Source organism: Salminus brasiliensis, chromosome 7 (genome assembly GCF_030463535.1).
Source record: "Salminus brasiliensis chromosome 7, fSalBra1.hap2, whole genome shotgun sequence".
In the NCBI taxonomy this organism is placed as follows: domain Eukaryota; kingdom Metazoa; phylum Chordata; class Actinopteri; order Characiformes; family Bryconidae; genus Salminus; species Salminus brasiliensis.
Genome location: NC_132884.1, coordinates 35472979 through 35495941, shown reverse-complemented (window position 1 = coordinate 35495941; position 22963 = coordinate 35472979). Strand labels below are relative to the sequence as shown.

Here is a 22963-nt window from a genome sequence, read left to right as displayed (position 1 = left end):
GAAAACTGAGGTGGAGTAGTTTTGTCCTCAAATGTTCATCTCTGAAACCAGAAGTGCTTATGAGTAAAGTGAGGCGGGCTGGCTGTTCTATCCAATTGATGCTACTGATAAACAAAATGCTCAAGTTTTCTTACATCCGTGTGCTCATGGAGTGTGAGCTAGTCTGCGGCCATTGTCTAGACAAGCTGTTTGAGAAGTCACCTTGCAGACCATGCATTACTATTCTGGCTAGATCTTTGTTTGGAGAAAGCATAAGCAAGTAAAAATGAGCCTATGGATAATTGGCTAGCTGGAAAGATTTTTTTTCTTTTAAATGACCAGTAGTTTGAGATACTTGTGGTTTAACAATTTTACCTTGGAGTAGCCACTCCGCTTACTATCTGACGCAGGGAAGTGGAAGACAATAACCATTGTAATGGTAATGCTGTTTGTCTGAAGTCTGGTCTTGCATGTTCAACCTAACTGATGCTACTTGATATTGTACATAGGGTCAAACAAAGCAGCTGAGGCAAAATTGCAGCGCTTGAATCCTTCTGTGCATTGTGGCAATGATTCCATGGCCCTGCTTGTTCAAGGAAATAGAGTGCCCAACTTCATGGTTGACCGAGGTGAGTTTATAGAGCAAACTGGTTGTCTAGTAGTTTGGTGCGGCAAATGGTATGGCATAACCTTGCCAACTGTTTGTCTTCAGGTGAAGAAGGTGCAGTTCCAGTGGCCAAAATGCCTGCCCACTGTGGCATCTCAATGAAGAGGGCTCGTAGGGATCTTCTCCTAATTGCTCAGTATCAAGGCTGTGACGTTACACAACAGGTATGTGCCCACTGGCCATGCACAACCTTCCTTTAGTGTGTATACATGTCCAAGCTGGTTAATGTAAAGGTGCATTACATTCATAAGGCTTATTCCTGTTCAGTTGTTGACTGGAGTTTCTCACTATGCTATGCTGCAGTTTGTAAGCACTGAGTGCACTTTAGTGTAATATTTTGGTGTGGTTGGTGTGGCCCATCAAATAACACCACTACCTGCCAGTGAGCTACCACACCACGTGGGAGACTGGGATTCAATTCCCAGTCTGCGTGACTATGCTGCGCTACACCAATAAGAGTCCTTGGGCAAGACTCCTAACACTAAATTGGCCCTCCTCTGTAATACAAGTAACCTTGTAAGTCGCTCTGGATAAGAGCGTCAGCTAAATGCCATAAATGTAAATTTTGGTTTTACTGACATGGGCTATGTAAGATTAAGCTGTGACTGTCTCTTACAGGGAGATGACTATGTTCTGCCACTGCGCTTGTGGGGTGCTCCTTTAAGTATGGCCTGTCCTGTGGCTTCCTCTACAAATGTGACAAATGGCCAGCCTACTGTCCCTGCCAGTGACCCTCAACAGCCTTTTGGCTTCATTCCTCACGATCGTAGGCATCCATTTTACCCACATGGGCATTTCTGGCATCGCCTCACAAGCGCTACTACAGAGGCCCCAACTCCTGCCTCTAGTGCAACTGCTTCAACAGCCCCTACTGTCCCAGCCGGTGACCCTCAACAGGATGGGTATCCTTTTGGATATTTTCCTTACCATCATGGGCATCCATTTTTCCCATATAGGCGTTTTTGGCATCGCCCCACAAGCACTCCTACAGAGGCTCCAACTCCTGCTCAAACTCCTGCCCCTAGCGCAGCTGCCTCAACTGCGCCTACTGCACCTGCAAGTGACCCTCAACAGGATTGGTATCCTTTTGGATATTTTCCTTCCCATCATGGGCATCCATTTTTCCCATATAGGCGTTTTTGGCATCGCCCCACAAGCACTCCTACAGAGGCTCCAACTCCTGCTCAAACTCCTGCCCCTAGCGCAGCTGCCTCAACTGCGCCTACTGCACCTGCAAGTGACCCTCAACAGGAATGGTATCCTTTTGGATATTTTCCTTACCATCATGGGCATCCATTTTTCCCATATAGGCGTTTTTGGCATCGCCCCACAAGCACTCCTACAGAGGCTCCAACTCCTGCTCAAACTCCTGCCCCTAGCGCAGCTGCCTCAACTGCGCCTACTGCACCTGCAAGTGACCCTCAACAGGAATGGTATCCTTTTGGATATTTTCCTTACCATCATGGGCATCCATTTTTCCCATATAGGCGTTTTTGGCATCACCCCACAAGCACTCCTACAGAGGCTCCAACTCCTGCTCAAACTCCTGCCCCTAGCGCAGCTGCCTCAACTGCGCCTACTGCACCTGCAAGTGACCCTCAACAGGAATGGTATCCTTTTGGATATTTTCCTTACCATCATGGGCATCCATTTTTCCCATATAGGCGTTTTTGGCATCACCCCACAAGCACTCCTACAGAGGCTCCAACTCCTGGTCAAACTCCTGCCCCTAGCACGGCTGCCTTGACAGCTCCTACTGCACCTGCAAGTGACCCTCAACAGGAATGGTATCCTTTTGGATATTTTCCTTACCATCATGGGCATCCATTTTACCCATATAGGCGTTTTTGGCATCACCCCACAAGCACTCCTACAGAGGCTCCAACTCCTGGTCAAACTCCTGCCCCTAGCACGGCTGCCTCGACCGCTCCTACTGCATCTGCAAGTGACCCTCAACAGCACTGGTATCCTTACCATCATAGGCATCAATTTTACCCTTATAAATATTTTTGGCCTGGTCACACAAGTGTCCCTACAGGGGCCCCAGCTCCTGTCCCTTCCACAGAGACTCCTGCTCCTAGCACAGCAGCCCCTACATCCCCTGCTGTCCTTGCCAGTGACCCTCAACAGCACTGGTATCCTTACCATCATAGGCATCCATTTTACCCTTATAGATATTTTTGGCCTGGTCACACAAGTGTCCCTACAGGGGCCCCAGCTCCTGTCCCTACCACAGTGGCCTCAATAGCCTCTACAGTGCCTGCCAGTGACCCTCAACATGGGTATCCTTTTGGCACTATTCGTTACCATCATAAACATCCATTTTACCCATTTGGTCATTTTTGGCCTAGCCCCACAAGTGCCCCCAGCACTGGTGCCTCGGCTCCAGTCATTGCTAGTGAACCTCAACAGCCTGCGCATCCTTCTCTTAAAGTGCCTTACAGAAGGGGTCAGACACCCTTAATGTATTACCACCATCATGCAAGACCTGGAACCTCACCCTGTACAAAGGTGCCCTTTTGGACAAGGTGCTACTAGTCAGTCCTCTATGTACAGGCTGTTAATTGTTTGCAGATTTTCTTTTCAATAAAGTGATTTAAACAAAAGTGCCTTTATTGGAAAATTGTAGAAAAACTGTTTATATATTTTAAAAAAAAAAAGAAAAGTGTATTTTGGGAGTTCACCTATTTTGGTGCACCGTGTCCTCCAGTCCAACTCCCATTCCAACAGAACCATCATTCTCAAGTTTGTTCTGAGCATTTTTGATTGTTTGCCTTTAATATGGGTGGTAAAACAACTATTATAGTGACCTGTAACAAGTAGAATGTGTTTTTGCTGTCTTATGTTCATCATTTAATCTGGAATTTGACCATAATGGGCAGATTTGCAGGTTCATGGGTGGTTTTGGACAGTACATAAATTGGCTATATTGTACAGTCTAAACCTCACAAACCCTGGTTACTGCTGTAAGTACATCTGTAAAGATATGGGTTGGTAAGTTTCACAACCATTGAATTAACTGGTTGTTAGTAATATGTTTTTGTAGTAATCTGTACCAGCTGTCTGAATCAAAACCAGTCCAGATGCTGGCACCATAGCAACCTGGTTAAGGCAAGGATTGAATACAACAATGACTGGGACTGTTTGCAAATGGAGTGTTCAAAATGTACAAAAATGTAATGTTGTACTTTGGATTTCAGTAGGACATTCTGAGCGGGCAGAAGCTTTCTTTAATTACAGCTTTCTTTAATACAGATTTTCTTTAATGCTATGTTAAAAAGCATGTAAAAATATTTACATCCAGAAATGTGCTCAATGCAAGTATGCAAATGCCAACACCCAGCCAAAGCTCTGTAAATGCGCGACTCTGCTGTACATACTCAATGTGTTCCTACATTGCTATGGTGGTTAAGCACTTGGTACTCAGGGGGTGATCGAGAGAGACTCCTCAAACTGGCCTGTCATGACAGTTAGCTGGATAAAAGCATGCCAGCAGTACAAGACAACTTGGCTGGTGCTGTAGTGCCCTTGTGGTAACGCTCAGAAAGCAGCTTGCATTATGAAAAGCATCATGACATATTTTACAATTACTATTACAGTTATGAGTCAAACCCAGGCTGTGCAGCTCAAAGCGCCTGTATTTGCATCCTTGCATCAAGTATGTTTCAGAAGTATAGCAGGCCATAATAGTCTTTCATGATTGACAAATGTCTATGCAGAGGAGGGTATCTGGAACAGAAATACATAAGCATTTATTTCCTTAGTTTCCAGCAAATTAATAGCAAGTCATGCTTCCATGCATCAGAAGATATGTTTTCATAAAAGGCCACAATGGGCTTTAATTAAAGAGGATTTTAAACAACAGTCAAAGTACCAGCACTGGAACATAGAAAATCATGAACCAATCAGACATTTGGATTCTGACCCTTTTCTTTATGTCTGCAAACGTCCAAAAGTGGTCCTAGTTTAACGTGCATATACTCTTCTCATTCATGGAGAACCCATACAGCACTTTTGTGCTTTCCCTTATCTGGCACATCCAATTTAATCCCTTTAATGAACTAACATGCTGCTGGTGTGCCGGTTCAGGTGTGACATGACAAGGTGACCAATCCACTGATGTCATTGGTCAGCCAATTAACAGGAAGGCTTCAAAGGCAGCAACAGCAGCCAGGAGTGTATTTCACTGTGTGCTTCTGTGAGACAGGAGCTCTGTACTGCACTGCCTGGTCTGTTGCTGGTTCTGTTCTGAATGTTTGTGTCCAGTCTAGTGTGACACAAAATGATGAGGAACAAGCTGCTTTTCCTGTGGTTACCCATGCTGGTTTCTTTAGCTTTTTGCCTGGAAACTGCTCTACGTACTGACCCCTCTGAATCGTCCACTGTAACAGCCCGGATAGGGCGGCTGGTTGTTCAGAAAGGTGTGCGGCTGCTCCCAGGTGAAGCAGAGGAAAATAAAGTGCAAGATGGACTTGCTGACCACTCAGAGGGATATCAGTCTGATTCACAGGAATCAGAAGGTAAAAAATAAAGCTGGATATATGTTATTTCTTGCAGCTGGGGATCTATTTCTCAGAATCCAGAGCTTAAAGTTGACTCAAGCTTTGTACTTGGTTCTGTAAAGATGCTGAAGTCTTCTTGCACCTGTTTGTTAATGGAGTGTGAGGTAGTCTGCTGTCATTGTCTAGACAAGCTATTTGAGATGTGACCATGTATCACTAATCTGACTAGAGCTTGCTTTGGCAAAGGAGAAAATGTAAGGAGGTGTATTCAGCTGGATAGATACTTGAGTGCTATGTAGTTTGATATAGTACTTTAACTGTTACCCTGGAGTAACTAACTTTCTACCTAATGTCAAAGTGGAAGATGGTTTAATGGTAACGTTTAATCTGAGACTTGTCTAAAGTCTGCTCTTACATGTTCTGTTATATTGTACATAGGGTCAAACAGGGCAGCAGAGTCAAAGCTACAGCGCTTGAATCCTTCTGTGCATTGTGGCAATGATTCCATGGCCCTGCGTGTTCAAGGAAATCGAATGCCCAACTTCATGGTTGACAAAGGTGAGTTTATAGTCAACTGACCATAACTGGTTAGTTTGGTGATGTTGGCCACGTTATGCCTTACTGTTTGTCTTCAGGTGAAGAAGGTGCAGTTCCTGTGGCAAAGATGCCTGCCCACTGTGGCATCTCAATGAAGAGGGTCCGTAGGGATGTACTTCTAATTGCTCAGTATGAAGGATGTCACGTTACGCAACAGGTATGTGCCCCATGTGTGGACTGATTTCAGTTTGGTAGTCAGTTGTCTGCAGCCTTAGCATAAGCTTGCATGTCCTGTATATATTTCAATGTGGCACTTTCATTGTAGTTTCTGAAAAGCGGCAGTAATTGAAAGAAAATGGGTTCTTGGCATTGTAAAATGCTGTGAGCAGTAAAATCTTATCCCTAAAGACTTCTTTAGGTAAACTTGTTGGGGTGGCTATTCTTATTCAGCCACTGATCAAAGCTTCCCCTATTACCCTATGCTGCAGCTTCAGTAAGCACTGATTTGGTGCACTTCAGTAAATAGTCAGATCAAAGCCTCTGTCCTTTGACATCAGACCCTTGTACCCTTTGTTTGCATGTACCTGCTTAGGTTTGTAGGGCAGTGTTTGTCAAGCCTTGTCCTGGAGGCACACTGGCTTGTGCACTTTAGTAGCCGCCTTGCTTTAGCACAGCCCCGCTACTCTAAAAGGGCTTAGTTTAGTTAGTTGAATCAGGTGTTTTGGGAGTAGGGAGTAATTGAATTTGCAACATCTGATTTTATTTATTTGGGTTAATTATGGTGTTGTAAGAAGTGACCCCTCCCCCCCCTTACAGGGAGATGACTATATTCTGCCATTACGTTTGTGGGGTACTTCCATGACTATATGCTGCCCTGTGGCTTCATCTACAAATGTGACGAATGGCCAGCCTGATGCCCCTTCCAGTGACCCTCAACCACATGGGCCTGCTTTTGACCCTTTTCTTTACCAGCATGGGCATCCGTTTTACCCAGACTGGCATTTTTGGCATAGCCCAACAAGCACCCCTACAGTAGCCCCAACTCCTGCCCCTAGCACAGCTGCCTCAACAGCCCCTGCAGTCCCTGCAAGTGATCCGCAACAGGACTGGTATCCTTTTGGCCCTTTTCCTTACCATCATAAGCGTCCATTTTACCCATATGGGCATTTTTGGCATCGCCCCACAAGTGCACCCAGCACAGCGGCTCCAACACCTGCCCCTACCACGACAACCTCAACAGCCCCTACAGTCCCTGCCAGTGACCCTCAACAGGATTGGTATCCTCTCGACCCTTTTCCTTACCATCATAAGCGTCCGTTTTACCCATATGGGCATTTTTGGCATCGCCCCACAAGTGCTCCCAGCACAGCGGCTCCAACACCTGCCCCTACCACAACAACCTCAACAGCCCCTGCAGTCCCTGCCAGTGACCCTCAACAGGATTGGTATCCTCTCGACCCTTTTCCTTACCATCATATGCGTCCGTTTTACCCATATGGGCATTTCTGGCATCGCCCCACAAGTGCACCCAGCACAGCGGCTTCAACACCTGCCCCTACCACAACAACCTCAACAGCCCCTACAGTCCCTGCCAGTGACCCTCAACACCATGGATACCCTTATGCTCCACTTGCTTACAGCCATCGTAGGCATCCTTTTTACCCGTATGTCTTGCCTTGGATGCAACCTGCAGATGCATCCATGTCTACCTCAAATGGTGCAAAACATCCCTTCTCCAGCAGTGACAATCAACAGCCTTTGTTCTTTTCTGGTGCATTATAGCCCCCTTTAATGTATTACCACCTTCATACAAAACATCAAACCTACAACCTTGTACTAAAATGCCCTTTTGGAATAGATGCCAATAAAAATGGTCACCTATTAGCCAACTCTTGCAGGTTCTTTCAAATAAAATGGTCGAACAAATGAGGTGCCCTTTTGTGTTTTGCTGCAGCAGGTTGAAGTGCCTTTTGGTGTACAAGATGGTACACAGGTTGTACTCAACCTAACAATTGACAAGTAACCAGGAAAAATGGTGATGGGGAACCATACTCAACCATCAGTACCTAACCAGTAGCAGTACAACTATTCAATGCTTCCCCCATAACTACCTGGGTGACTTTACTATTTAAAGTAATCTGATATTCTTACAAGAGTAAATGACAGCAAATGAGGTTTAAAATGTCTAACCCTGTTACGGTCTTACCTTTTGAGGCCTATGTCCATCTAACATGTAGGGCTTAAGTCACCATAAACCCTACCTCAAGCTCCGTTTTCTCCTTGTACAGATAAAGATGGGCTAGACTTGCAAATAAATGTCAAATTAAGTGGTTGTTGTGGCTTTTGGATTTAAGTTGGGTTTTCAATAAGTGGTTAAATGTAGCCCTGTGGCAAAAAGATTGAGGGAGAGAATTGGTGTAGCTGAAACACGAAGTGGCTGGCCTGGCATTTTAAGTGGGGAATATATTTATGGGCACTTTTTTTGTAGATCCAATTTTTCATAATGTAACGAAGTGAGCTAGTATGCAGACATGCTGAATGCAGGACAGTGTTCCATGGTGGACAAAAGTCTGCAGTGTTTGGTATCTCAGAAATGGAAATGAGCAGAAATTTGTCAGCTTCCAGCAAAAGAATAGCAAGATGTGTCTTGCTGCATAAGATACTGTATTTTCCATAAAAAGCCACAACTGCATTTTATATAGAACCCCTGAAGAAAAGTGGGAAGCTGATTTGTGAGTACTAAACCATGCAAAATGCATTTTCTATCTACCCCACTACCATCTGTGTGTCAGTGATTTCTAATTGGAGTTTTAATGTCTGTAAATGAGGGGGAAATGGTGTTTTAGGATCTCCTAGATGGGTCTGCAGTTGCACCTCAAACCACTCTGAAGTACAAGTAAACTCAAAATATAATGCATGTACAGTGTCAATGTTTGTGGACACCCCTTCTAATAAATGAACTGAGATGCATTGTTGTACAAATTGCTGACATAAAATGTAGTCCCTGCACTATTAGACTGTAGAACAGTGTTCTATAGAATGACTGTACTCTATCCAACAGTTGATGGGCCCTGAAGCCAGAACACAGCCCACCTTACCTTGTAAATTTCCATCGGGAGAAGAAGAGGGGAGAGGCGTAATGGAGAGGAAGAGTTTGGGTGTGGTCCTTCTCCCAAACTTTTGGTTATTACATAACTCCATTAGTTAACCCACTGTTTTACTCTATTATTCCACCTCCAGCTAAAACAAATGTCCTCAAGAGGATCAAAACACTACTTCAGTGCCTGCAGTACTTTTATGAGATGAAAAACTCACTTGAGCTCCTCCAACTGGATGCTTTTCTCATGCTCTCTGCTTTTCAATCCAGTAAACTCGGCATGCATTTGCTCCAGCTCTAACACCAGCCGCTGGTTTTTACTGCAGAAAGACAGAAAGCATTCAGTAATGCCCTGAAATTGTGTGAGACGTAAGTAGGAAAAAAGAGCATTGGAATTACTGACTCTGAGAGTTCATCGATTAGCTTCTGTTTGTGGTTGATGTCATCACGTAGGCGCCCGAGCTGCTTGTGCTGCGTTTCACGATAATTTTCTCGCTGCTGTTTCACAGACGCAATCAGAATTATTTGCTTTACTGAAACCAGTACCAGAAATTTACCTAACTGCACTAGTAAAGAGCACAGCATACAGATCCCTGCCAGCATAGTCGAACCAATATCAGTAAACAGCTGCCCATCACAGCTGTCTATGTTTACCTTAATATTCCCAGGCTCCTCACAGTCGTGTTGGTTGTCTTGAAGGCTTTCTGTAAATAAAGAGGCCATTGAACTCAGCACAGATGGCATTACTATGTTTAGTACAGGAATGACGTAGCACTTTTAAATAAGCTCATTGAAATGGCTGCCAATTTCCAATGTAGTTTCTCTGCTGATTAGGCTTACATTTAAGGCATTTAGCTGATGCTCTTATCCAGAGCGACTTACTTCCTTACTTTGCTATTTACTCAAGAAAAACCTCTGCTAGTTTGAATAGACTAATAATTTAAAGATACCTCTAAGCTTATACACTACTAAACACAAGTCAGTAAGGTGACCACTCTGCTATTTGCCCAAGTACTCTCGGAAGAGGTGGGTCTTGAAGACAGCGAGCGACTCTGCCATTCGGACACCCAGGGGAAGCTCGTTCCACCACTTTGGTGCCAGGACACAAAAAAGCCTGGACGCTTGTCTTCTGGCTGAGGCATGTATCACATTTTACAATTTGTTACATTACAGGAGTGTCCCTATTAATCAAACATGGTTTGACCAGTTTTAAATCGGTGCTACCTGTTAATTAAGGCCCGGTGGAATACTAGACAGATCTAATAGAATCTAACAATGTTTGTGTATGAAAACTTACCTGTATTTTGTAGCCTTGAGAGCTCCTCACTCAGAGAGTCATAGTTCTCCTCCAGCTGCCTCTTCTTCAGTTCCATGTTCTGCATGTACTCGCTCAAGGAACGGATCTTCGCCTCATGCTAGCATAGATAAACCACAATACGATCAACATTAGAACCACTCATCCGTATTATTAAGCACACATTCCACACCTGTTCCAAGTCTTTTGGCCAATGCCGATATCTAATATTTACATCTACATGGAACAACATTGCAGAGAAACCGATATTGTTGCTGTCAAGCATGTATCTTTCAGGGTAGGGTAGGATGTAGAGTTACAAATGCAGTAAAATGTGGTAACTCAGCATCACTGAAACACTTTGTAAGCAATTATCCACGGTGATATTATAAATGCGTATACTAGCTTTGTCCCTCGTTCCCGCCATGCCACCTTCTCTTAGGTATGCAGGTCTTTTTATTATAAATGTTGACTGCCAGGCCTCAGTGTTGAAGACTGTAAGAGCAAGTTACTATTTTCTGTATGGCTGAGAGGGACAATGCAAGCTGAAGGCTACATTCACTCTTACAGTGCCACTGATCATACTGCATACTTTTTTTGGCAGTTAGTTTTTAAGTTAAGTGAACTTCTCATGCTTACAGTGTAGCTTACACAATGCCAAATATATTGTTTGGTGAACTGAATGTTTTGGGTTAATATAAAACATTATTTTGACAACTTAACAGTTAACATTTGAGTTGAGTAAATAATTTGGCTAAATAAGTTTATAAGTTAAGTTTAGGGTAACTAAAAATCCTAATGCATGCATGTTGCATTAAGATTTTGACTTTCATTGTTTCAGATATGTTGGTCAATAAACACAAAAACATTGGCATGACAGGAATTTTGTAGTTTTCTTAACATCATTTTAACAGACTGAACAAAAATAAGTATTGAACAAGTGAATCTAAGTTGGCTAAATAGATTTTCTTAAAATTGACTACCTACAGTGGGGGGAAAAAAAGTACTTAGTCAGTTACCAATTGTGCAAGTTCTCCCACTTAAAAAGATGAGAAAGGCCTGTAATTGAAATCATGGGTAGACCTCAACTATGAGAGACAAAATGAGAAAATAAAATTCTGAAAATCACATTGTCTGATTTTTTAAGAATTTATTTGCAAATAATGGTGGAAAATAAGTATTTGGTCAATAACAAAAGTTAATTTCAATACTTTGTTATATATCCTTTGTTGGCAATGACAGAGGTCAAACATTTTCTGTAAGTCTTCACAAGGTTGGCACACATGTTGGCCCATTCCTCCATGCAGATCTCTTCTAGAGCAGTGATGTTTTGGGGAAAAGGGAGTGGGCCAACACGGACTTTCAACTCCCTCCCAAGGTTTTCTATGGGGTTGAGATCGGGAGACTGGCTAGGCCCCTCCAGGACCTTGAAATGCTTCTTACGAAGCCACTCCTTTGTTGCCCCGGCAGTGTGCTTGGGATCATTGTCATGCTGAAAGACCCAGCCACGTTTCATCTTCAATGCCCTTGCTGATGGAAGGAGGTTTGCACTCAAAATCCCACAATACATGGCCCCATTCATTCTTTCATGTACACGGACCAGTCGTCCTAGTCCCTTTGCAGAGAAACAGCCCCAAAGCATGATGTTGCCACCCCCATGCTTCACAGTTGGTATGGTGTTCTTTGGATGCAACTCAGCATTGACGAGTTGTGTTTGTACCAAACAGTTCTACTTTGGCTTCATCTGACCATAAGACATTCTCCCAGTACTCTTCCAGAACATCCAAATGCTCTCTAGCAAACTTCAGACGCGCCCGGATATGTACTGGCTTAAGCAAGGGAACACGTCTGGCACTGCAAGATCTGAGTCCCTGGCAGCGTAGTGTGTTACTGACGGTAGCCTTTGTACCGTTGGTCCCAGCTTTCTGCAGGTCATTCACTAGGTCCCCCTGTGTGGTTCTGGGATTTTTGCTCACTGTTCTTGTGATCAATTTGACCCCACGGGCTGAGATCTTGCGTGGAGCCCCTGATCGAGGGAGATAAGCAGTGGTCTTGTAGGTCTCCCATTTTCTGATTATTGCTCCCACAGTAGATTTCTTCACACCAAGCTGCTTGCCTATTGCAGATTCAGTCTTCCCAGCCTGGTGCAGGTCTACAATTTTGTTTCTGGTGTCCTTCGACAGCTCTTTGGTCTTCACCATAGTGGAGTTTGGAGTGTGACTGTTTGAGGTTGTGGGCAGGTGTCTTTTTTTACTGTTAACGAGTTCAAACAGGTGCCATTAATACAGGTAATGAGAGGACAGAGAAGCCTCTTAAAGAAGTTACAGGTCTGTGACAGTCAGAAATCTTGCTTGTTTGTAGGTGACCAAATACTTATTTTCCACCATTATTTGCAAATAAATTCTTAAAAAAATCAGACAATGTGATTTTCAGATTTTTTTTCTCTCATTTTCTCATTTTGTCTCTCATAGTTGAGGTCTACCTATGATGTAAATCATCTAATTTTTTAAGTGGGAGAACTTGCACAATTGGTGACTGACTAAATACTAAATATTTTTCCCCACTGTATGCAGTTGTTTAGATAACCACAAAATCTTAATGCACTATGTTCTTAATATTTTAAGCCCTCAACAATTTTTTTATATACAGTGCACTGATATGATTTAAATATTACTGTACAGCAGACATTGTGATTCCGATATCATACTGGCACATTAATATGATATGTTATTGACCTTCATAGTAACAAATTAAAAAAATATGTTTTTGGGGCAATTCTTCATCTCTCCATGAGCTGGAGGTCTAAAGCTGAAGTGTTCATCAGAACAGTACAAAGTGTATATACACATTCTAAATTTGGAATAGTCTAGTCCTGACCTAAAACTTATTGAAATGTTGTGGCAGGACCTGACAGCCTACAAATAACACTGAGCTGAAGCAGTTCTGTGAGGAGGAGTTTTGAGATTAATTAACAACTACAGAAATAACATTTTCACACAGGGGATTGAGTGTTGAATATCATTACATAAATACATAACATGTCTATCACACTTGTGTTTTTGTTCCCTCTGGGTCTCCTTTGTGGATTTTAGATTTTGGTTTAGGTTTTGATGTCAGTGGTGCACAAATTCAGGAATTCAGGCAGGGGGCAAATACTTTTCAGGACTGTATACTACATACAACCACTGCATACTGGGAGACACTGGGGTGCCCTGACCCAGTCGTCTAGCCATTGCAATCTGGCCCTTGTCAAATGTGTACACTCTTTAAAAAAAAAAAAAAAAAAGTTCTTCATTGGTTTTTGGTTTGGTTCTAGGTAAACCTTATAGAATCTGATATGGAGGTTAAACTTTTCTTAAACGTTATTAAAAGTATTTTATGATCAATCCTGAAGGACTGAATGAAGGCCAAATTCCTCAACCTCAGACTATATAAATTACATATTGGTTTCATAGCAGTTTCTGAATCATTCAAATGAGTAGTTATGGAATAATAAGTCTTAAATAAAAACTAAGTGTAGGTTTCAAGGGGTCCCAGAACCTTCCACTAAAAAACTCTGAAAGGATCCAAAAGTGTTTCCTTTTAGCATTGCTCCCAAAAACCTACAATCTATGAGAGTGTACTATACAGTGTACTCTAAAGTTCATATTAAGTATACATATGAGACACAGCATGTGTGTGTGAGTGCATGTTTCCTCACCTGTGAAATCAGAAGCTGGCAAGACGACAGCTCCCTCCCGGTCTCCTCCATTTTGCGGTGGCAGTCGGTCTGAACGTTCTCCAGCTGCCTGCATCGCTTCACTACCGACTTCAGCTCTGACTTCACCTTATTCACGTACACACACACCACAGCGTACTCCTCCTCTAACACACCGGAGAGATCACGGGGCTACACAGCAGTGAAGAAACAGAAAGTGACATAAGAAGTGAGAAGCATAAAAGATGGAGGGAGTATGAGCTGTGTGTGCATTGGTGCGAACATAAATCACTGTTAATGTCGGCAGCCGGCAGATGCTTCGAACGAAATGAGGCTCCGAGAGCACACACAGTCTCCTGAATCTTAATGAAGAAGTGAGATGTTTTACAATGAGATAAGCGGTTGAGCTTCTGCGAGCTGGTGCTGATGTCCTGCTTAGGTTTGTGCACCGAGAAAAAAACACACACGCACCAGTCGGATGTCACTGCTGCCCAGAATGATGCTGAATTCACTCAGGTCTTTCAGCAGGGTGTTCAGAACCTCAGTGACACGTTTCTTCTGCTGACCGCTCACTTCTTTCAGCCGACAGAACTCCGTCTCCAAGCACATCAGATCCGTCTAAGAGATAAAAATAAAATACACCACCACTCAAACCGTCATGTACTGTATATACTGTATATCTGCATATATACATATACATTGTCAATAGAATAGAACTCTCTGGAGCAGATAAACATGGCCCGGTTGGTACCATCCCTAATACAAGGCATGGGCTAATCAAGTATAAGGAGATAGTGGAGCAGTGGAACTGTAGAACTGTGTTCTCTGTAATAATGTTTGGTGCTTCATCTAATACTTTTGGGATGGGTTGAGGAGTTGGAGATAAGGTGGGGTGGTGATCATCCAACATTCTGGCTCATTAACGGTCTTGTCACTGATGCAGTCACAACCGCACAGCAATGCACAGCAATCTAGTAAACAGCCATTCCTGGACAGTAGAGACACTAACATATTTTAATACTCTTAATTTCACACAAACAATTAATTGGCAGATGTCCCACTGTGTATACATACACCATTCAGGCATATCATTAAAACCACCTGTCTAATCCCTCTTGTGCCACATAAACAGCTTTGACTCATTCAGGCATGGACAGCAATTTGTGCTACAGTATCTTTTCTGTGGGATCACACCAAGCGGACATGGGCAAAGTGTAGGGCCATTTCTTCCAAGAGTACTTGGGCAAAGCGTAGGGCCGAGTACTGTGTTATGCATACTGACTTTTTTATTTTCCGCTCTGGATAAGAACGTCTGCCAAATGCCTTAAATTCAAATATAGAAAGGAAGAAAGGACTGACCATTTTCTGGGTAAGCTCTTCTGTGAGCAGCTTGTTCTGCAGGCTCTTGTCCTGCACCTCCTGACTCTTCTGGTCGTAGCTGAGGGCCAGTTCCTCCAGAGCCTGCAGGACCTCCTTGACTTCTGCCTTTGCACTCTCACTCTCGGCCTGCAGGCGGCCCAGCTCACTCTGCACCCGCTCACTGTCCGCACGTGATGACGCCAGTAACTGCATGCACACACATAAGCTTATGCTTCAATATTTAGAGGAGAGACTAAAAGAGAGAGCAAGAAAAAAGAAAAAAGAGAAGATCTCAAAACAGTGATGAGAGAAAGTAACAAGAAACTTCTCCACCTCCTCCTGATCCAGCATCTGCTTCCTCAGCTTCACCACCAGCTGACTCTGCAAATTAATCTCATCATCCTGAAAAAGAGGCAGCAGAGCACATGAATCAGAGATGTGGTAGATGTCTACACTGGTTTATAAGACATTGCTTGGAATGTGCTGCTCCCATTGCACACAGTTCCTTTACCAAATCCCAGTCCCAGGAATGCTGAGTCAGCAGTAGAGAAGGCTGTAGACATATGCTCAGCTGTCTCTTACCAGACTATGCAAAAGGTTCTCCTGGGAGGACACTTTAGTCTGGCAAATTGATGATAAAATAATGTCTGAATAAGCACAGTACCACACGTTTGCTATCTTCAAACATCAACTGAAGTCCAAACGTCTTTGGAGAACACTTAAAAGTCTGGGTAGGAATGCTGAACGATGTAAATTTGCTGCCTTGCTAACACCACAGTAGCAATTTTGGATGAGGCCATTACTTGGTGTGATTTGGATGCTGTGTTTGGCTTCTGCAGTGTTAGAATGCTGGCTAACGGCCTCATCCAACTAATGTTATCTAACATAGCATTTCAAATTATGCCTAAAGCCAAATAATCCCACTGTGCTAGCAAACGTTTTGGTAGATCTTGCAGCCATAAACCACCTCACCTGTGTTAACGTGTGTCCTCACCTTCGCCTGATCTAAGACCTTTTCGTTGCTTTTGTTCTTCTTGGATTTTGTTCTTCAGACCTTTACTTCTGACTGTTTTTCGGCCATCTCTCTTTGAAAATGCATGTAGTTGCACGTAGCCAGCAAGTGCCAGATAAACACTTGTGTGCCCCTTGTGTGGTTTGACCTGAGACACTTTGTTTTTGTCTTTGTTTCCCATTAAGAAAGCCAGGGCTGAGTGTGAACACTGGACTTTTTCCCAGCACACAGCCAGACTGAGAGGTAGCAAACCATAAGAATGTAATAATATACAGCTCCTTTAATCAAGCACCAATTTTAAATCTATTACCTCTAACTGCACTTATTGCGTCTTGTTTTTGTTCTTCTCTACAGGTTTTTGTATAGTTATGTCTCTCTACATTTCATCATATCTATCGTATGTATTAGATATTGTGTGGCTCATTTCTGGCCACAGACGTTCTTTAAATTCAGAGTCTAGCTTTGGATATTCTGAGGGAATGACAAAAGTGTCTAGACTAGAGTGTCTGCTAAATGTCATAAATGTTAATTCACCCATATAGTTTTTACAGCTGTGGAGAAAACAGTATTAAAATGTGACTACTGGAAATTGATAATTCATTTATTTTATTTTAGCATTCTATTTCCGTTTATAATAATTACATAATTTTTTTTATTATTATTATTTTAAGCCTTTAAGATTGGTATGACCTCAAGCAAAACTGAATGAGCTATTCTTAGAAAACTGTTGTGCAGTTTTTTTGATGCAGAAAACAAAGTAATTATATTCATTATTTTAAATTGGAACAGATGAATGCAGGTTCATTTCTCAGAAGCACAGTCAGGTGCAGTACAGACTGTACAGGCCCCTGTGTCTCTGCTGGCATCAAAATGTTCCAAGAACCATAATGTATAATGCATAAAGAACCAAAAAAAAGGAATAACAAAAATAAATATATTATTATCAATAGTATTACATTAACTTTATGCATGCACAATGTGTAGTCATTTACATAAAAGGACAAAGCATCTAACTTAATGTATCTTATTGTACTGAGATTTTATAAGTAATTTTGGACTTTTTGTATTGCTAGGCCTGGTACAGTGAGTTAAACTATTGAATTGTAACAGATCCATCAGCATCATGGATGAACATCACACAAAGTCACACAGACACAAAAGCCACAGTTGATGAGGGGTAGAGAGGAGGAGATGGAGAGGCAGAGAAATGGAGAGAAATGGGGTGATTCTGAGCATCAGTTAAAAACTAAAACAGTGATCAAATTGATCAATGTCAAAATACTGAGACAGGCTTTTATTATCAACAATAAATAAATAAATCAAAGAGATCTAAATGTGCATGCTGACTCATGCGTTTGGTTTGGCTCAATTCTCTTTCAGGAAATATGGTTTCTCTGGTCAGAACTTTAGTGTTTAATATCACAGCCACTCATTAAAGAGCAGGGATCTCCTCTGTAATGTCACTGCTGTTGTACATTTCAGACGATCCTGTCATTGCATCAAACACACCAGGCAGTGAGTTACACTACAATGAATCAAATCAAGCTCATGGCTGACAGAACCAAATGCTGCTGTCCGCTTTTGAAAAAAAAAAAAATCAATAGATGGATACTGTTGAAGGAAAAAAATCCTGATCTAGCTCATTTGACAACCCATCTGTTAATACAAGCACTATCGCCTGAGAACATACAGAATTAAGAGTAATCTCCAGCTCAGAGACACAGTTTCTATCTCATATCCTGGCAAGTATAATTACACTATATGTCCAAAAGTCTAAAAAGACTGATCTAATGTCTCTTCTGAAAAATCAAGGGGATTAAATGTTCCCCATTGCAGCAGTAACAGCATCTACTCTTCTGGGAAGGCTTTACAGGATTTAATTGCATTCAGCCAGGAGAGCATTAGTGAGGTCAGTACTGATGGTGGATGATTCTGGATTACAAACATCACCAGCTCATCCTAAAGGGATAGGATAGAGCTCCATCATTCCAGAGAACACAGCTGCACCGATTGGCAATAAAATAGGACTCTCTGGAGCAGATCAGGATGAACCTATTGGCACCATGCCTAATGCCAGACGTAGGCTAGATAGGTATAAAGCCCCCCAGTATTGAGCTGTGGAGCAGTGGAGCTGTGTTCTCGAGAATGATGGTGCTCCATCCAATACTTTTGAGATGAGTCAGAGACTTGATGATCAAATCCTCACAGCAATGCCCCAAAATCTAGTAGAAAGCCTTCCTGGGACAGTAGACTGTTAACAAAAGCAGGATAAACTCTTTAGGATAAAGCAGGTGTCCCAATACTTTTGTCCATATGGTGCATGCTGGGCTAGGCTATGCGTCTGGTGAGGTTGGTGGTCTTGGTGATGTAAACCAGCCATTAAAAGCAGAGCTTATCATTTTTGTCAGCCCACCATAAAAGGAAAATCTGTGTGTTTCATTCTAAAACAAAATAACAGGTTTAAAAACAGGGTTGTAAAAATGCAGCTAAGCAATTTTCTCTCTAACCAAAGTCATATACTTACCACTTATACATCAAATAACCTAAAATACTGGATAAATGCATTTCTTAGCACCTTTAAAGTGAAAGATGTAGTCTTGTGGGGTCAATACTAAAGTCTGGGCCCAATTTTAGTATCAATTCTGTTCGTTATAGAGATCTGGATTAGGCGCCCATTGTCCACATAATAACAAAAGTTATGCATTTTTTCAGGTCACTTAAACAGGGACTTTCTGTACACTTGACAACGGGAGGAATGAAACGTGCCATCTTTCTCACCCAACAAGGAGAAGACCAATTGCATCGTTGAGGATTTCTCACAGAAACAACTGTGTGTTCTCACCTTGTCATCGAGCTGTTTGTAGAGTTCACGCATCTCCTCGTCTGTGGCTGTGACAGGGATGGAGGAGGGAGCAGTGATGCTGCTGCTGCTGTTGCTATTGTTGTCCTCTAAGGCAGCATCCTCAATGAGCTCACACTCCTCACCACAAGCACCGCCCTGCTCCACCTCGGGGACCGCCTCACCTACAACAAATATTTATCACGAAAACATAATCTATAAATACTACATCACAGACCGAATTCCATATAACAGACATACATTTCTGTTACACGCAAACCTGTGTGCTCCACCTGGGAGACTGCATGGCCAACACCACCAACATATCATCATTACACACCCATACAACCACACCAGCCTGCTCCAATGTAGTTACTTTCCCACATAAAGACCAGATATATTGCAATGCAGACACGTTGGACCTTCATGGTGTATACAGACATACCACCATGCAAAAACTCATTTACGGGAGGTAGCATCACTTCTCTAAAAGTCCCCCAGCATTGAGCTGTAGAGCGGTGGATCTGTGATCTCTGGAATGATGGTTGGTGCTCCATCCAATACTTTTGAGATGAGTTGGGGAATTAGGAATGAGGTGGTGTGGTGATCATCCAACATCCTGACCTCACTAATACTCTTGACGCTGAAAACAATCAAATTCTCACAGCAATGCTCCAAAATCTAGTAGAAAGCCTTCTTCCCTGGACAGTAGAGACAGCTACTCCAACAAAAGCAGGATCAACTCTTTTTAAAATACCATTGATTTATTGTTTTTGGAGGAAACAATGAATGACATGCCTGTGCAACTCCGTTCATCAATGCAGGTAATGCCGTGACTTATCTAACACAGGTAATGTTCAAAGCAAGACTAAGGGAATGTGCATTTTACACACATTTGATCCTAAAGGCCTCACCATTACGCCAGCGATTAAGCTCCGCTTCCAGTCTCTGGATGCTCTCCTTTAGACTCTTGTTCTTCTCCTTCTCCTTCTCATATTTCCTCTTCCACTGCTCTGCTGTTAGCTCCAGATTCACAGAGGCTGTGTTCCTGATGGTCTTAGCACTGGGGGTGGGTAGGGAGAGAGCACTTAAGCACTAATGGCTAATGTAACCTTTGGTTATAGTGTATGTACTCTTGAGGATCTGTACATGAATTATTAAGATGAGAATGTTCAGCTATTTGTGTATGTATGGTGTATTTGTGTGTGTGTTTGTGTGTGTGTGTCTGTGTGTGTGTATGTGTCCGGGAAAGTCACCGCTGTCCAAACATGAGCGTAGATTTAGTCTCGGCCTCGTTAAAGGAAGACGGGGAGCAGCAGATGAACATGGTGGTTCTGCAGTTTCCCCCCAGGGAGTCCTGCAGGATCCGTGTCATCTTACTGTCCCGGTACGGCACGTGGGTCTTCTGCAGGGAGAAAGGTTTAAAAAAGTGTTAGATAAATCTTTTAATTATCACTGATTATTGGATTATTATGGATATTTTAGATGTGATGAATGTATTGATGAATGGATACAGATGAGCTCACCGTTCCCTCGGCTAGAGCTGATATGACATTGCCAAGTGCAGACAGGGACTTGTTGATGTTTTTGGCCTCGTCCAGGACAGAGCCTTCCGCACCTGTCTTACTCACCTTAGGGAGTGTGAGAGAGAAGTTAATGTGCCACATAAAAGCTTACTAGCACAAAAGCACCTTGGCATAAAAAAACAACCCATCTATAAAAACCTAACTACAATAGGGCCAAATATACAGTGTGCAAAAATGTCAGATTTCAAAAATGTCAACTTTACAGGAGAAGAAAAAAACTTCAATGGACATCAATTTAAAAAGATTTTATTCCAAGTCATTTTGGAGCATTTCTATAGGCCCATTCATCTTGAAAAAAATGGACACAATGTAAAGTACAGCTGCCAGTGGAAAACTGCAGAAAATGTCGATATAAGTTTTTTTGCATGACAGTGGCTGTATTTAAGCACTGCTCTGCAAGCTTTTTAGCTTTTGCCTTGCAAACACATACAATCTGCAGTCTGTGCACCTTTAGTCCTTCAACAAGCCCAAGGCTGCCAAAAAGTAGTACAATAAATTGACATTTGTATTCAAATTAGCCAACAGTGGCTGATACTTCAGGCTCCAAGCTCAAGTGTCAGGTCTTTCCTTTGATTGTGTCACTAAACAGCAGTGTCAGGTGGATCAAGTGAATTGTAGAAAACCTTATATATGATAAAACGTAAAACCCTCTTAAACATAGAAATGTTTATACATAGGTCTTTATTGCTTGACATCTGCAGTATTTAAAATGTCCTATTGACTCTTAGTGCACATTTCCAGAGCGACTTCCAAAAGTGTCTTACAGTGTAGAGAGATATCATGCAGTGTATATTAGGGCCTTAATGTGGTTGGATATCAAAGGGCTAGATTATCGGATTGTCTTAGATAAGACAAGGTTAGATTAGGTAAGAACTCAGATAACTACTTTTGATTAGTAGAATCTTTACAGCTTCTGGTATCAGTGTGTATCAGTGTGGTTGTGTATCAGTGTGTCAGTGTGTATCTGTTTATGTGCATTTCTAGAAGCTGTTTGCTTTATAAAACACATTTAACTATCTTAATAATCTCATCACACATCATTTAAAACATGAAATTATTCTATTTGTGTAGTCAGTTGGAAACACTCAAGGGCTGTTTCTTTATCTGCTGTTTACGAGCAGTGGACTGTCCTGAGTATCTGAGCTACCACGGTCCTTAGAGGCGCTCCGAGGCCTCTGGGCACTGGTCCCACAGGCCTAGTCAATAATCCGTCTGGGAACCTCTGTGTATCTCTGTACACCATCACACTCACAAACACCCCTCATACCTTCTCGCTCCCAGCTAAATCCACCAGGTAGAGCTTGCCACTCAGTTTCTGCTCTGTCTCGATGTGCTCCTGTTTGATATTGATGAGGAAGATGCTGTGACTCCTGGAGCTGTGCTCATTCATATCTGAGGAAAAAGTGACCCATCTCACATCACTGGAGTCACTGAATACAAACTAAAACCAAAAAGTGTCACAGTGTGTTTCCAATACTTAAAGCTATTAACTCAAGTCTTTTTGTTAACATGGTTTATGAGAAAATGCAATTTATTAAAGAGTAGCAGTATATTTTTAATATACTTTCATTAGTACATGATGATTTCCATGTTCATGTTATCTGCATGTAAAATATCACAGCTTTGCTCTCAGGCCTATATGTGTGCCTCTATGTAAATGAAAAAAGTAATTATGATTTGTATGTATGCCTCAGTTTAATCTACCACCCCATCACACTAATTAGTTTTGTGTGTAACTGTATTGTTGCTTTAAATGGCATAATTACGAGGAAGTCATTTGAGGCTCCTATGTCTGAATAAAAAAAATCTTATTAAGGATTTTATGCCTGATGTGGGAAATATGTTTTTTTGGAGGGGATAAACATATCTAGAACAAAAATATGTTTGTTCTTGATTATATTTTTTTTAAATGTGTACATTATTTTGACAAAGAAAATTATATTTGACAAATTGATTGTCATGTGTGCCAGGCCAGGAACTTAATCACATAAAGGACCGTGACATTATAGGATTTTAGGGAAATGATTATGTTTTGTTGTAAACGTGTTGTGAAGTTTCTTTATGAAGAAACCGCACCTGTTTAGTAGAATCTAGCCATTTGTGTTGATGTGTATTTACTAATTGATAGGTCCCTGGTAAAGCCACAACCATACATACATTTACATTTAGGGAGGGCCAATGTAGCGTTAAGAGTCTTGCCCAAAGACTCTTATTGGTGTAGCGCAGCATAGTCACCCAGACCAGGAGTCAAACCCCAGTCTCCCACATGGAGTGGTAGCTCACTGCAGGTAGTGATGTTATCTGTTGCATACTGGCTTCATGTTTTCTTATGTTGTTCATTTCTTGTCTTTTTACAAATGACTAATTGTGTAAAGTTGCTTTGTGACAACACCA

General features: G+C 42.1%; 1 protein-coding gene across 1 annotated transcript in view; it reads right to left on the bottom strand.

Moving 5' to 3' along the window:
• kif5ab (kinesin family member 5A, b) overlaps nucleotides 1–22963 on the bottom strand; it is a 64474-nt gene that overhangs the window by 14387 nt on the left and 27124 nt on the right. The window contains exons 8-20 of the mRNA XM_072684766.1: nucleotides 21837–21961; nucleotides 20510–20614; nucleotides 20240–20388; nucleotides 19898–20046; nucleotides 18987–19168; nucleotides 15466–15534; nucleotides 15133–15339; nucleotides 14245–14391; nucleotides 13777–13965; nucleotides 10080–10197; nucleotides 9437–9486; nucleotides 9186–9280; nucleotides 9001–9102 (exon numbers count right to left, since the gene is read on the bottom strand). Coding sequence (XP_072540867.1) covers nucleotides 9001–9102; nucleotides 9186–9280; nucleotides 9437–9486; nucleotides 10080–10197; nucleotides 13777–13965; nucleotides 14245–14391; nucleotides 15133–15339; nucleotides 15466–15534; nucleotides 18987–19168; nucleotides 19898–20046; nucleotides 20240–20388; nucleotides 20510–20614; nucleotides 21837–21961 — 1687 coding nt within the window. The remainder of the gene's footprint in view (nucleotides 1–9000; nucleotides 9103–9185; nucleotides 9281–9436; nucleotides 9487–10079; nucleotides 10198–13776; nucleotides 13966–14244; nucleotides 14392–15132; nucleotides 15340–15465; nucleotides 15535–18986; nucleotides 19169–19897; nucleotides 20047–20239; nucleotides 20389–20509; nucleotides 20615–21836; nucleotides 21962–22963) is intronic.